This window comes from Salmo salar, chromosome 15 (genome assembly GCF_965601325.2).
Source record: "Salmo salar chromosome 15, fSalSal1, whole genome shotgun sequence".
Lineage (NCBI taxonomy): Eukaryota > Metazoa > Chordata > Actinopteri > Salmoniformes > Salmonidae > Salmo > Salmo salar.
Genome location: NC_138305.1, coordinates 29,795,261 through 29,811,506, shown reverse-complemented (window position 1 = coordinate 29,811,506; position 16,246 = coordinate 29,795,261). Strand labels below are relative to the sequence as shown.

At 42.9% G+C, this 16,246-nt stretch overlaps 1 protein-coding gene across 1 annotated transcript; it reads left to right on the top strand.

Annotated features, from left to right (window-relative positions):
• Positions 1-9,257: 9,257 nt before the first annotated feature.
• Positions 9,258-15,814, top strand: kcrb (Creatine kinase B-type). Its single transcript, NM_001139778.1, has 8 exons — positions 9,258-9,321; positions 10,843-11,047; positions 12,637-12,791; positions 13,570-13,702; positions 14,041-14,212; positions 14,524-14,647; positions 14,913-15,102; positions 15,390-15,814. Exons 2-8 carry the CDS (start codon positions 10,855-10,857, stop codon positions 15,566-15,568), a joined length of 1,146 nt encoding a protein of 381 aa, NP_001133250.1. The 5' UTR covers positions 9,258-9,321; positions 10,843-10,854; the 3' UTR covers positions 15,569-15,814.
• The last annotated feature ends 432 nt before the right edge of the window (positions 15,815-16,246 follow it).

Below are 16,246 nucleotides of genomic sequence, written 5' to 3'. Positions count from 1 at the left end.
TTTTTTTTTCCAACTGTGTTTGTGGGTAGTTGTCTTCTGTTTAGTTTATGTACCTGACAGAACTGTGTGCTTTTGTTTTCACTTTGTTATTTATATTCATCATGAGCAATCAACACGCTGCACTTTGGTTCCCTCTCTACGCCAGTCATTACACCTTCTGCCAAACTCTCAAGTTCGCCCTGCATTGCTATTTCCTTAGATACTGTCTTAGCCAAATTTGAATACTTCCAAAGTATACAGCAAATAAGGGCATACTTGTCACCATAAGAGGGAGGTGAATGAGCCTTCCCTGTGGCTCAGTTGGTAGAGCATGGTGTTTACAATGCCAGCATGGTGTGTGCAACGCCAGGGTTCTGGGTTCGATTCCCACGTGGGGCCAGTATAAAAAAATGTAGGAAATGTATGCATTCACTACTGTAAGTCCCTCTGGATAAGAGCGTCTGCTAAATGACTAAAATGTAAATGATGGGAAATGTTATAATGCTTGTTAACGTGCGCAGTTTCATGACAGGTCTGACTTATAATGGAAAATGTGTATTTATGGCGTGCGCCAAAGTTAATAAATCTCTATTGTTGAGTGGGCTCAGTCTTTTCAGAACTGGCACACGCAGATATTTAGTGTTAAATTTACGCAACAGTTAGAAATGAGGCCCAAGTTGTGTATGGTCAATGGCAAGTGTGACATTGCGCCAGATGTAAGGTCACATGGGATGGCGTGACGAGGAAGTAGCATGGTGCGACATGGTCACCGGCTATACGTTTTTTGTGGCGTGAGCCTGAGGTACTGTGACATTGGTGACAGGCGATGACAGCTTCCTGCTCTGTGTCCTACACCACTTGGTGTTAGATTACACAGAGAATCCTGGGATAGGCTATGTACTGTACAGGCCAATCCCTTCCTTTCTGTATCCATGTAGACTAAGTGGAGGAGATGAGATAACTGACCTTGAAAGGATAGTAGTCATTATTGAAAAAAAGCCCTTGAAACGGGCCAACAAGAGGGTTTATATCTGAAAAGCAGCCCTTTTGAGTTTTTTAATACCTCTTTGCTGGGACACTCTTAATGCAACCTTTCACTGTATTGCAGGCTGAGATAAATTCTTCTCTTAGCGTTAAAGTGGCAGCCATTCCACTAAGGTTGCTCTGGCACATTGTTTAGCCGACAAACATGACTGGGGGCAGGGAATGTGGGCAGTGATCATTTTGGTAGAGGTGAATATGGGGTTATAAGAGTGCATCTGTAAAAAAAAAATGCTCCTGGGTCAGACACATATTTGTTTCTGGAAATATGCACAGTGTTTCACAGATGATCAGATGGGAGTGAGGTACTGCAGGGTAGTACAGGGTCACCCAGTTCAGTACGGAAAATAATACCTCACACCACCCCACGTTGAGGTAAGCACAATGACACACCTAAATTTGGGAACATCGCATCCCCCTTTCTGCACTGTAAGTCCCATTTGAACTACCAACGGAACTACTGCAATCACAAAGTCTTCTGGGATTGAACAAAATCAAATACTGACGATCATCTCTGACTCTCCTAAGAAACATAATTTCCTTCCCTTCTTCAGCTGTTTGAAGAGAGCACTCCTCCGTTCTAGACCAAACTGGAGTGATACTTCAAGGAGTTTGGTATCTTTTTACGTTACAGCGTGTCGGCTGAGCTTCCGCCACCTTTTTTCTCGCCTCTCTGCTCTCTCCTGCTGTGCCATTGTCCAACGTCCGTCCTTCTCATGAATATTCAGAACTACACGTCCGTCTGTAAGAGACAGGGAGCCATGGGCGACTCTGGGCCTGCGAAGTGACACAAAAAGCCCGCGCTGCTGACGTTTTCCCGTGTCACCTTTGACAGAACTGCAACAAAATGGTGCTGAGTCTTCCTTTTTATTTAACCTGGCAAGTCAGTTAAGAATAAATCCTTATTTACAATGACGGCCTACCCCAGCCAAACCTGGACGACGCTGGGCCAATTGTGCGCCGCCCTATGGGACTCCCAATCACAGCCAGATGTGATACAGCCTGGATTCAAACCAGGAACTGTAGTAACGCCTCTTGCACTGAGATGCAGTGCCTTAGACCGCCACGCCACTCGGGAGTCTTTCTCCTCATATGTCTGACAAGAAAGCTGGACAAGTAAATGATGGGGATTTATGTGCAGTGACAGGGTAGTACTACGAAAATGCTCCAGCAATAACCAAGCTTAGGTTTCCAGAAAATTCCTTGGTTGGTTAAGATTAAGACATTTTTAGAATGTTTGTTTTGTCCAGTTTTGGGGAAATTCGGAGAATGTTCCTTCTAGAGACATTAAAGTGATGTCTTCGCAACAGCACTGAAACATTTCTGGAACACTGACATAATGCCACGAGGAAAACGTTTGCCTTTGAACCTGTCTGAATGTTTTCACAACACCATGCTTTACTGTACACGTTCCAATAACGTTCAGGAAACACTGTCTTGTAATGTCATCTCACAACCAAATGGAAATGTTAAAACAAACCCCCTATGCTAATTTCTCGTTAACCGGACACATACCCCCCCAACCCTAGCCTTCTATGTATGTACCAAAGCATCCAGGGTTTGACCCGGGGTTCGATTGGGGTGATCGATGCATACTTTGAACTAGAGGCCAGTTCTGTGCCATCCTCTGCTGGCACATTGCAGCAGTGTGACCTGATGTCCTCTGTCTGCAGTTTCCTGGTCTAGCAGCATTGCGAGACATAGAGCCACGTTGGTCCCGAGCCCATATCCATCCCACTGTTATTGCAGACACAGGCAACGCAACACTGCGGTGTGTAAAACAGGACTGTGGTGTTAGGGACTGAATAGAGGAGGCCTGTGTGCTGCACGGGACAGTCAGGCTAGGGAGGTGAACACAGCACTGATTTGCAGACGCAACACTATAGTAGCCTGTAGAATTTGGGAATAGAGTGTGTATTGTTAATAGAGTGTGTATTGTTAATAGAGTGTGTATTGTAATAGAGTGTGTATTGGAATAGGAGAGTGGGTGTGTGTATGCACCCCCCTTCACACACACACATACGCGCTTCCACCTCCAATGAATAATTCAGAGGCCTGCAGCGGGAAAGTGCACAGTCACCGGTGGGGGCCACTCGCCTCACACAACCCTCCCCCACCGCTCCCCATAATAACCCAGCACTTAATCTGTACTGAGAAACACACAACATCTAACCTGAATTGAGAAACATGCAAACAATCATATACAGTCACCCAGAAATACACATATACAGTCACCCAGAAATACACATATACAGTCACCCAGAAATACACATATACAGTCACCCAGAAATACACATATACAATTACATACACTGAAATGCAGAAACACAAGCAAAGACACAACCCAACATACCCCTCCCCCTCCCCCCAAAAGAAAACTGGGTAGTTGATATGTGGAAAGCTCTGTCAGCTCTCTGATGGCTGCAGCCGTGCTCTGTCATCAAACGGCTTCCTGTGAAGCGCCAGAGCGAGGATGATAACGCTACATCTAGTTAACACTTTCACTCAGGATCTTTGACGCAAAAACAAAACCCGTTCAGTGAGCATCTTAGCATCTGCCACAAACAGTAGTGGCAACCCACTGGGCACAGACATCGTTTCAACGTCTAGTTTTGATTAACATTTGGTTAATCAATGTGAATTCAATCTGAAATCAACATGCACCATGTAATTGGATTTATAAAAAAAAATAAGAAATCAGTTTCACAACCAATCAGTTTTTCACATTGATTCGACATCATCACAATGATTTCTTTCTTTTTTATTACGACATAGACCCAACATTGATTTAACCAGTTTGTGCCCAGTGGGTTATATGTACGGGCTACAACAACAACACCAATCAAGAGATTAGCTTTGGTTAAAGGGAAACTTCACCGCTAGATACTATTTGGGGTGTTTTTTCAGTCTCCCTACATGATTATGAATGGATGTTTCAGAGATAATTCTGAGGGATGAGAGGGTGTTTCAGAGATAATTCTGAGGGATGAGAGGGTGTTTCAGAGATAATTCTGAGGGATGAGAGGGTGTTTCAGAGATAATTCTGAGGGATGAGAGGGTGTTTCAGAGATAATTCTGAGGGATGAGAAGATGTTTCAGAGATAATTCTGAGGGATGAGAGGGTGTTTCAGAGATAATTATGCAATATAGCTGTATTTTTTTATTTTGGCACTGGGAGAGTTCAACCAATGACATCATCGGTTGATTGAGCCTGCTGTCAGATCTAAAAATGAATGGAGTCATGTTTTGTAGCAATTATTGTGGCCTTTGTGTTTCGCTGATTGCATGATCATGCTTGCACCGAGTAGATATAGTTGTCCTTGTTCAATAGAGGCGTTAGTAGTATATTTTTCTTCTACTGAATATAAGTCATACATTGTCATAACTCTTCCTGCATACTGCTGTGTAAAGTCAGAGCCAGAGCCAATAAACTTTTCCTTGAATACAAGCCATGTCTACTTATTTGCTATATTGACAGACTAATATACTGTTTAATTGAAACATGTTTACTTGCCAACATGTGAAAGTTGAAATGATACATCAACTCCCTGCAAAATGTGTGTTAGCAGTAAGATTGTAGCTAGTTTAAGCAAATACATTTAATGAATATCACAATCATTTGATCCATAAGTTGAAGTCAAAAGTGTATTGGTTTCTGATGCAGCTGAAATCATTTAGTCACTTGTCAGTACACTTGTAAAAATTATATAAAACATTTTATTAAACACCATTATATACTGTACATACTTTATGTACAACAGCTAGCAATATCTAGACCACAATGCAGCTGTGAGCATACTAGTGTATTATCCTACATCAGTCTAACTGAATAAGGATTTTGTGTTGGTTGAACGTTCCAGGCAGGTTCCAGAATGTTCTTCAGCTGGTGAACCTCTTCTTGTGTTGGGTAACGGCAGCTGGTTTAGCAGGCTTTGGCGCTGTTGGTTTTGGGGAGCTGTGACTCCGGCCGCTTGTAGACCACCGTCTGGTCCTTTCTGTGCTCCTCAGCCAGGTAGACAAGCTTCTTCCTGAAATGGTGAGTTCTGGACTTGTACACTTTCTTCACCACCCACTGCTTCGACCTCTTGCAGAATATTTGTTTCTACTGCTAGTCTCCTAGAAAGACAAAAAGACTAATCATGAGGATGTGTAAAACATGAAGACTGTTCATGAGGATGTGTAATTATACAAGAAACCATGTTAATCTGTAAACAAAAAAGGGTACAGTAAACTGGTATGTTCTGTTACACTCAGAGTCAATGATGGAGCATTGAGATGGGCAGTTAGCAAAGATGTGAAAAGTTTGACGGGGGCTTGACTTGTAGACAGTCTAGTGTATTGTTGTCTTGAGTAGACAAGCACTGCCAACAATTGAGCGAATAGGCTAGAGGAGTATACTAACAGCCTCTCTTGTCCATGCCGAAGAACTGACTGCAAGGGTGTGAAAAGTTTGAGGAGCGCTTGGTTTGTAGACAGTTTAGAATATTGGTGATTTTGTTTTCTCAAGAGGGTTTTGTGCTTTCATAAATACCTTTGGCTGTTCTGACTTGTTTCCGAGTCAGATGATGGTGAGCTTGAGCTTGTTCCAGGCGGAAAGCTTTCATCCAATGGGTCTACAGGCTCTGTACTACTAAAGCTGGTGTCAAGGTCATCGTCCTCAGCAGCAGCAGAAGGATTAATCGGCAGGACACATAGTCGCAGTGTCCGAATAGCTATACTGGCGTACTACATACTTAAACTGCATACTTTGTATTCATCGTCACATACTATTAAGCGCGTAACGTTTAGTAAAAAGTATGCAGTATGCCACGGCTACAAAACAGTAGCAGCTTCTGTCAGGCTGAGTAGGTGGGGCGGGGCCGAGCGTGGGTGGATTTTCCCAAATTCAACATGCATCATATTAATCAGCCTGATAATAGCTCATTTCCAATTCGATGCATTTCTCTCAACTCTGAATAGAACAGGAATGGAGTGATAGGCCTACTCAGGCTGGTTATAGGCAGACTATCACATTCAACCTAATGGAGTTATAGGCCTACTCAGGCTGGTTATAGGCAGACTATCGCATTCAACCTAATGGAGTTATAGGCCTACTCAGGCTGGTTATAGTCAGACTATCACATTCAACCTAATGGAGTGATAGTCTGCCTATAACCAGCCTGAGTAGGCCTATCACTCCATTAGGTTGAATGCGATAGTCTGCCTATAACCATCCCTGCTGGGATGGAGGCTGGGATAAAAATAAAAATATAGGACAAAACCCACATCATGACAAGAGAGACACCACAACATTACATAAAGAGAGACCTAAGACAACAACACAGGATGGCAGGAACACATGACAACACAGCATGGTAGCAACACAACATGACAACAACATGGTAGCAACACAACATGGTAGCAGCACAAAACATGGTACAAACATTATTGGGCAAGAATGTAGAGACAACAATACATCACGCGAAGCAGCTACAACTGTCAGTAAGAGTGTCTATAATACCTCTGCTTTCTCCAATTTATACTTCAAGCTATGCATGAACAATCAACTAAGCCTCCATAATACAGAGAAAACTACAGCAGAAGTTGTAGCCTACTTGTAAACACACCAACTATGACAACAAAACACTGACCATGTATATGCCTAGCTCCAGTATATTAATTTGCTCCTCATGGAGTCATGGAAAGACGGAGTAGATTTTAGAAGGTGACATACACTAGTTCCTGGTGCTGAGCTTGATGTTGATGGGATCAGACTCTAAATAGAACACATAGCCTCTGCGGTAGATAGTTAGCTAGCTAACGGTTAACTAACGTAACCTAACGAAGCTAAGGTTATCTTGCAAAGTTCCAAATCACATCGCCAGATAGCAGCTGGCTAATTACATTGATTTGCTTTGGAATGTCTAGCCAGTGTATTATTAAAGCTAGCTAGCTAGATTTTGGTGTAGATAAACAAATGTAGTTAGCTAGCTAGCTAGCTAGCTCTTTGAAGCAAAGGGGAAAATTGATGGAATAGCATCACTTTTCAACGTTCGACGACCTGGCAACCCCATCAGTTGAGACTTCAAGTCCGTTTCAAAATCCTCTGGCTTAAAGTGCTGGCTACAAGCATAGACATTTTGATATTTCTCCATCAACTGGATCCATCTTCACCGAGGCGGTACTACGTCCTGAAATCGCTACGAATTCTGGATATTTGGGTTTGCTTACGACCAGCAAATGTAGATGGCCAGTTTCTACCGGTGAGATGCCGAAACTCTCGTATTTGTGTGTAGTGAAAATATTCTAAATTTGTCTGACACATATGATATGTTAATAACATATTAATGGACATATACAGTAAAATAGAGCCGTGGTGAAATGTCCCTTTAAGCTGACAGGTAAATAGGTGTGGTCACATGAGTATTGTAGTACTACAGTCAATTGAATGATTGATAACAACATCATTAACCATTATGGAACTACTGATGTTAAGGTAGAATCACATTCAGTCAGATGCGTAGTTCATCTGTTTGGCCATTTAGTTGGACAAAAAGCCAGCAGAAATGGCGGCACGGCACTCCGGCGATGATGTCATAAAACAATCACTACTCATTTGGAGATCCAAACACGACGACAACAACAAAAACCACAATTGAACAAGATAATGAATAAAGAGGGCTCTAGGGATTCTTGTTGAATTACTTCAGTGATGCTGAGTCTTTTTGGATTGTTGCTGTCTCAGATAAAGGGAGAGAACAGTACACCAGTAGGCTAGTACTTCATAATGAAAATCTCCATGCAGACATCAACAAGATGTTATATTTAGGCCTCATAGAAATGCTCCCTACAGGGAAGGAAACTGTGCAGCATCAACTCTAATGTGTTACCTCAGTTGAGCACTTTTATCATAGGCATACCCACACACGTTGTTAGAGGGAGACTTCGGGATTTTGGCAGTGAGGCCCTTTATCTACTTCCCTAGAGTCAGATGAAATTGTGGATACCATTTTTATGTCTCCACGTGCAGTTTGAAGGAAGTTGCTAACAAGCTCTAGCGCAATTGCTAACTAGCATTAGCGTAATGACTGGAAGTCTATGGGTATTTGCTAGCATGCTACAAATGTCATCTCAAACGAGCCACAGAAAAGCACAAACTGGAATATGAAAATCTAAAATAATTGATATCTATCGATAACCTACTAATTATCATCATCAAGAACAACAACACCCCCCCCACCCCCCTGAAATAGCCTGACATTTTTTCCTAGGTATCTATAGGCCAGGGTTTCCCAAACTCTGTCCTGGGGCCCGCCCTGTGTGCACGTTTCGGTTTTTGCCCTAACACTACAAAAGTATGTGGACACGCCTTCAAATTAGTGGATTCTGCTATCACAGCCACACCCCGTTGCTGACAGGTATATAAATTCGAGCACACCGCCGTGCAATCTCCATAGACAAACATTGGCGATAGAATAGCCTTACTAAAGAGCTCAGTGACTTTCAATGTGGCACCGTCATAGGATGTCACCTTTCCAACAAGTCAGTTTGTTTCAGCATGACAGTGCCCCGTGCACAAAGGTCCATACAGCAATGGTTTGAGATTGGTGTGGAAGAACTTGACTTGCCTGCACAGAGCCATGCCCTCAAACCCATCTAACACCTTTGTGATGAATTGGAACGCCAACTGCGAGCCAGGCCTAATCACCCAACATCAGTGCCCGACCTCACTAATGCTCTTGTGGCTGAGTGGAAGCAAGTCCCTGCAGCAATGTTCCAACATCTAGTGGAAAGCCTTCCCAAAAGAGTGGAGACTGTTAATAGCAGCAAAGGGGGGACCAACTCCATATTGATGCCCATGATTTTGGAATGAGATGTTCGACAAGCAGGTGTCCACATACTTTTGGTCATGTAGTGTTTATGGCATTGCTACATGAGAAAGGTAGTGCTTGTTCTGTGTGTGGAGACATTCAGGCTTACTAGGAGCATATAATATCCTTTCCAGTGCGGATACATTTTATGTAGACACTGCTACCATACAAGTCTCTCCAACTGCTGTCAATCAAGAGAGCTGTCAAGGAAAGCACCACGTGATCTGAGAGGTCTTCGGACGTTAAATTGCAGCACTGTCGCTATATGCAATTGCGTTATTCCTTCTCCAATAGAATGAATGGGACTCTAAATAGTAACCAATCAGAAGAGAGCTCTGTGGCATATAAAACCTAGCAAAGCGGCTTAGTTCTGGACACCAGTATTAGCGTTGGTGTGATCGTTCCTTGTCGAAAGGGATTTTGTGTCTTTCCCAAAGAAAAACGTCCTAAGGTAGGATAGATATTTTTGGGGGATGTGTAGAAATGCATAAGAATGTCATATGTGTGGCGTTGTTATAGTGCGTCGAATGTGCTTTGTATTTAATACATGTATTTAAATATGATGACAATGGCACAATATAATAATTTCGGTTGAACAAAGACTTGGGTATTGTAGACAACATATCGGTAAAGCGCGTTCACCCTTGATTTGGAGACGTCAGTGATTTTTGTTTTCGCATTTAAAAAATATATATATATATATTCAACTGTAAAATATTATATCCTGGATAAAATTGCCATAGTCTTGTATACAAGGGTTGTATTTTCCGTTGCAGTTTACATCGACAACGAACGACCTTGCAGTATCTCTTATCTGCAAGGTCTTATCTGGTGCTGCGCATTACGCATTCGGTCGAGGGCTTCCATCGAAGGTGCACAGTAGCCTACATATTTGGATTAAAACATGGATGACTACATGCATTTTAATCAATCCGTTATATTTGTTGTAGATTTGACATTTTAGCGAAATGAACAGTTGCTAGATGTGGGCACGGAGGGTAGATTGCGTGTATACCATACCTCTTTGAACCGGGTGTTTACGACTGCATCAGTCCAGGAGTGTTGAGGAAGCTACTTTGAAAATATAGTTTACCAAACGACCAATTACGTTACACTGGAGGAGGTTACGCTGCACTAAACCCACTGCACATCTTTTCCACGTTGGTTCAACGTAATTGAAATTAAGTGGGACGTCTATCTAAACAGTGGAAAGCTACCGTTTAAGAAAATTTAGTTTAATTAACTAAAGGTACTTTATTTTAAAGTAATACGTTCTTAATTAAATCTGAAATGTCAGACTACAAATTGCAAGAATAGTTCATATTCTGTTAATAGAATGTGTATTTTAGCCTATTAAACAAATGAGAATTAAGCAGGTGTGATGCCGAGAAAGGAAATACTTACTTGCTTCACCCATTTTATTTTCCAAGAGTGTCGTTCCAATAGTTAACTGCACCAGTACACGTAAAAAGAGAACTACTGAAAACACTACCAAGATTTGAATTAAGTTCAACTACCACCAAGCTACTGCAAAATGTCAAATTACTAGCTGAACTAAAATTAATGCAGTATAAAGTCTAACGTTTTAATAAAGGTACACTATGCAGAAATCGCTCTGCAATTACCTGGTTGCTAAAATTCTAATAGTCCACCAAATTTCAGTTTCACAAGCAATGTGTAGGGAATCATTGCACCGATCAAAACCGCTGTAAAATATATTTTCATTAAACCTTTTTTTGAAGCTGGTGTACAAAAGTAAAATATGCAAAAATGAAACCTAAGAACAGGAAGCGTATAAATAGCGCACCTAGAACAGACCTACGGTTTAGACTAGCATTAAATGAGAATGACAAGTCTAACTCGGGTCGCCCGAAAAAGTTAGATATTGCAGCGTTAAACTGTGTAAGCGATTTAATTTTCCGGGGTGGCTATTTTGGCCACTAACATTGAATTGTTTCATCCTTGCTCACAGGTGAAAGAAATCATGCCTTTCGGTAACACCCACAACAAGCTGAAGATGAACTACTCCGCGGAGCAGGAGTACCCCGACCTCAGCCAGCATAACAACCACATGGCCAAGGTGCTCACTCCAGAGATGTACGCCAACTTGCGGGACAAGGAAACTCCAAGTGGATTTACAGTGGATGATGTCATTCAGACTGGGGTTGATAACCCAGGTAAATAGCAGTAGTTATTTTTTTTATCGACTTTAATCTTAATAAATCTGTGTCGTGCAGTTTCGATGTGAAGTGCGTAGAAAATGAGGGCAGTATTTATAGTCCACTCATCCGGGGCTTGGATGCTGCACTGTCAATCATGTACCTTATGAAAAACCTGTTGGCAACAAGATCAGCTTTTCAAGGCCCTGTTCTGTGGCCACTAATGCAATGTTCTGTAAAATAAAAAGAAGGCATTGTTTTTCCCTGTCTAGCAGTTGAAACAATAAAGCGTTTTTCCTGTCCCTGTTTTGGTAAACTTAAACAAAAAAATACGTTTTTTTTTAACCATGTCTTGAAGCTTTACAGTGTTTACATAAAACAAGCTTATATTTTGGGTACGACGGTTGAACTAAGCTCATGAGGCTTTAAGTTATATTCAATAATGAAAGAGTTACAGAATGCCCTTTTAAGCAAACTTCCTAATGGAAGTATAGCTGCATTAGGCCTATTTATTGTAACAATTTATTACAGCAGCTTCACCAACAACCTTCGCTGAACAAGGTCAAAGCCATTAGTAGTTGACATAAAACCATTGCTGAGCAAGTGACAAGGTTGAGCCCTTGCATTTTATTCCCCTCAATTCCAAGGTTGTAGAGTCATGTCTCTTTAAACCCTGAATTATCATCTAGTCCAGGGACCAATTACATTCAGCTGTGGGCTGATTTATTTCTTTAATTTTTTTAAATTTGTTTATTTGTTTATTTTTTTGCGACTGGACAGGGGGGCTTGAAAATAACTAATTAGTACACTGCAAATTAACCACAAGAAGCCCAACTGTATAGTACTTAGACAAACATAATTTCAGACCTTTGATTATATTGGGATATGTCTTGTGGGATTACTTCAACAGTTTTCCTGGCAACACTTTATATTCAGTTCCCTTAAGCCATTTAGAGTTTACTTACCACTTAATCACTGCTCCTACATTTGTAACTGTCTCATAGTCATTTCTGCATTTTAGAAATTATTTTTAAACTGCCTTTTTCGTCAGCGTGCAAAGCTAGCTGATGCTAAAGCAGCCCATTGAAATCCATGAAAATGAGACACCTAGTGTTGAGTTGCTGCCGGAAGTTTAGCGTTAGCTAGACTAGCATGTTGACAAAGGCAGTTAATTAAAATGGTATTTTATAAATTGCTTATTGACAACTTGGTGGGCCAAGAACCCTGACGTAGGCATTGCATTTGATAAGCTCTTATCCCCTCGTACAGCATCCAGTGTAACTAAGCATTAAACGGCTGAAGATGAGTACCGTTATGCAACCTTACGGTCTTCTTAACCCTAGACATGTACAACATTATGAATATCAACACTGTAGTAATGCCCAATGGCTTCACTGTAGATTGTTATTCTGACAGGAGGGTGGCGGAAGTTATTTTTGGAACTAAGAACAATGCGACTGCAAGCACAACTGAGCCTTTTATAAACACTGTCAAAACCAATGCATCTGCATTTTTGTCAGTGAAATCGTCACTTGGGGTCGACGCAACTGTTTGCATCGTCATTTCGTGTCAAGGCCCAGTTTCACCCTTTTTCTATTCTATTTCAGGCCACCCCTTCATCATGACAGTGGGCTGTGTGGCCGGCGACGAGGAGACGTACGAGGTGTTCAAGGAGCTGCTGGACCCCGTCATCGAAGATCGCCACGGTGGATACAAGCCCTCAGACAAACACAAGACCGACCTGAACCCAGACAACCTTGTGGTAAGAACGCACATACACACCATGCTGAATCATCACACACGCTCACTGTGAATCCCAAAACACCCCCTCACCCCTACCAACTTGCTCGGCGGGCCCTCCGTTGTCATGTGGCGCTGACTAAACTTAGAGGGTGACTTCCAGAGTGGCGAGGGGATCAATAAACCCATCAACTTCGGGACACGTGACTTGAATGATGCAATTCATGGTCCACTCGTCAATAATAAACGTGCCTGAAATTCAAATGTACAAATCCCTCCTGTCGTTGTACAATATAAACAAACCTCAGGAACAGTTAAATATTTAATTTGGGAGGTCTTTCATCTGTTACAAACTCCAAACATATCGCAGCTGTGTCGGGGTGGCACTTCACTCTGCAGCCTTGCTGGCTCAGTCTAAGTGGCTATCTGACGGTCTAATTAGCCCCCTACACCATTGATCATTTCCCCTCCCTCAGCTTTTGGCGGAGGCACACGTGAATGTGCAACTGGAGAGCTGAGGGGAAGGGGATGAGTTTGGATTCTGGCTCAACCTCCACACTTGCCCACCTTGAATCACCACATAGGCCCCTACAAACTCCAAGGGAAGGCGTCGATGAGTCCATGTCGTAGACTGTGTAGTCCGCACTATTCAGGAAACCAATATGGAATTCAAAATCCATATTGGTCAAACTGGCCACAATCCAACTCCCTGTACCCCAATCCTGGTTTATACAGTCAATACCAAATGTGTATACCTGTTAGCTTTCATGCTAATGCGGCTCTTGCCATTGTTTTGTTAGGGTGGGGATGACCTGGACCCCAACTACGTCCTGAGCTCTAGAGTGAGAACTGGTAGGAGCGTCCGTGGCTTTTGCCTCCCCCCACACTGCAGCCGTGGGGAGCGACGTGCCATTGAGAACATGGCCATCGAAAGTACGTAACCGAGCCCCTCTCCTCCAATTCTTTGAGTCACTCTGCAGGAACTTGTTTGTGTGCCACGGCTGCCCCCTGGCAGCACCAAGTGGAACTGTAGCTTAATCCGCCTATTGAAATTATACCACACTTTAATTGGCTTGCTGCTTCTGACTGGCATCGGTTAAGATTGACTTATTCTGTATGTTTTATATAATGGAATCATTAACAAAAGTGCACAAATGACTGCTTGATTTTGTCTAATTCTTACAAATATGCAGTTTGCTCTAGTTGGTGACAAGGTTGACTACTTTCATGTAGGCTAAGTAGTTTTACTGATATTAGCATGTTTTTTCAAGGTCTAGCCTCACTGGATGGGGACCTCAATGGCCAGTATTACGCCCTGAAGAACATGACAGACGACGAGCAGCAACAGCTGATCGATGACCACTTCCTGTTCGACAAACCCGTTTCCCCACTGCTGCTGGCGTCCGGGATGGGCCGAGATTGGCCCGACGGCAGGGGCATCTGGTGTGTTCCGTACTCGAAAAAGACTGAGGAAATAGTGATATAAAGTTTGTGCTCTGTTGTGGTGAATTAAAGGAGGCTCTGATGTAAAGTTTCCCCTAAGTACTGATCTATGATCAGCTCCACTCCTCCATCCCAACCTTAACCATTAGTGGGAGAAAATATCTTTTTTTTACCCACGATCAGTGTCTATGGACAACTTCACCCTACACCGGTGTACCAACTGGAGGGTGCCTTCAGTGAGAATTAACCTGATCACAATGTTTAATGGCGTCTCCTTCCAACTGACGGTGAATCAATGTTTTTGTTGACAGGCACAACGACGGCAAGACCTTCCTGGTGTGGGTGAACGAGGAAGACCATCTACGAGTCATCTCTATGCAGAAGGGCGGCAACATGAAGGAGGTGTTCCACCGCTTCTGCACTGGCCTCACAAAGGTGTGTGGTGTGCGACTCAAGGATTTCAAAGGCACACAATTATATAATATTGTGCGACACCTAACATTCAAAGAAATGTGCATAGCACACCACCGCTTTGGTGTTCATTCCATTTAGGAGTCTACTTAAAATGTAGTGCAAAATTTAAAACTGTCCCAAAAGGATGTAACCTTTTTTAAACTCAAACTACAAAGTCCCCTACACTGCAGTTGCTTTCGCAACACAATGGTGCCACAAGTCATAGCCTTTGCCCTGACCCCTACAGATCGAGAGCCTGTTCAAGGACAAGGGTCATGAGTTCATGTGGAACGAGCACCTGGGTTACGTGCTCACCTGCCCCTCCAACCTGGGCACAGGGCTGCGCGCCGGCGTGCACGTCAAGCTGCCCAACGTCAGCAAGCATGAGAAGTTTGGCGAGGTCCTCAAGAGGTTGAGGCTGCAGAAGCGTGGCACAGGTACGTACATTTAACACCCCCCCCCCCCCCCCCCCCCACTCATTTAGGTAATGTAGAGGGGGAAAAGCCGTCTTGCAGTTATTGGATTTAAGCGAACATCCAGCGGATTCAGAGTATTGTCTAGTCTCACTACGCTCCTAGTCGTGTTTCAGCTAAGTAGCTGCTCCTCAGGCCCTGAAACCTGCATGCCTAGTGGTTCTCCAGGAGCAGGTTTGGCCTGGCACTTGTCTTATCCACCATCATTGTCTTTGGTACTGAACATGTACATTTCGCTTCTTCCTCCTCAGGCGGCGTGGACACTGCAGCAGTAGGTGGTGTGTTTGACATCTCCAACGCCGATCGTCTGGGCTTCTCTGAGGTGGAGCTGGTGCAGATGGTTGTCGACGGCGTCAAGACCCTCGTCGAGATGGAGAAGCGTCTGGAGGGCGGCCAGTCCTTCGACGACCTGATGCCCGACCAGAAGTGAACGTGCTCACTCTAGAACCTTATGACCTCATCTCTCCCCCCTCACCAATATCTCCCCCCTTGTCTCAAAAAACAATAATCTTAACTACATCAAGGAAATACACTCCGCACGATGCGTTTAGTGGCACTAAAAAGTTAGGCAAGTCTTCCATCTGTGTGATGAAGGATTTTGTATCTGAAATGCTGTCTTGTTACAAAATATTGGATGGATCTTAACTTGAAATAAAAGTATCTTTGCCCCATGGAATGTGCTTGTTTGTCATAACATTTCTTTTTTGATTAAGAGATTTGTTTGGAGGCTCCCATCAAATACTCTCTGCTTGATTGAGCTTGCCAGTCTCAATTGACCAATAGAATAGTCAAACTGTAAATCCAACCCATATGGCACTCCAAGCAGGCTTGGGCAAATGCTTGAACCCAGGTCTTGATTCAATAGACTTATGCAGTAGGGCACAATAGTATGATTCCTATTCTCATTCTTAAATGGGGCAATATGATTGCTAAATACCAATTGATTCTTGAATAGAATGTACTAATGCCTCATCAGAACCCAAAATATAAACAAACGCTGTCTAGCCTCAAAACGGTTCCCTATAATTTTGATATCATGGTCAGGCCTCATCCATCAGCTTTTCAAACCGCAGTAGGGTCACTGCAGATTGTTCCTTAAGGCTCGTTA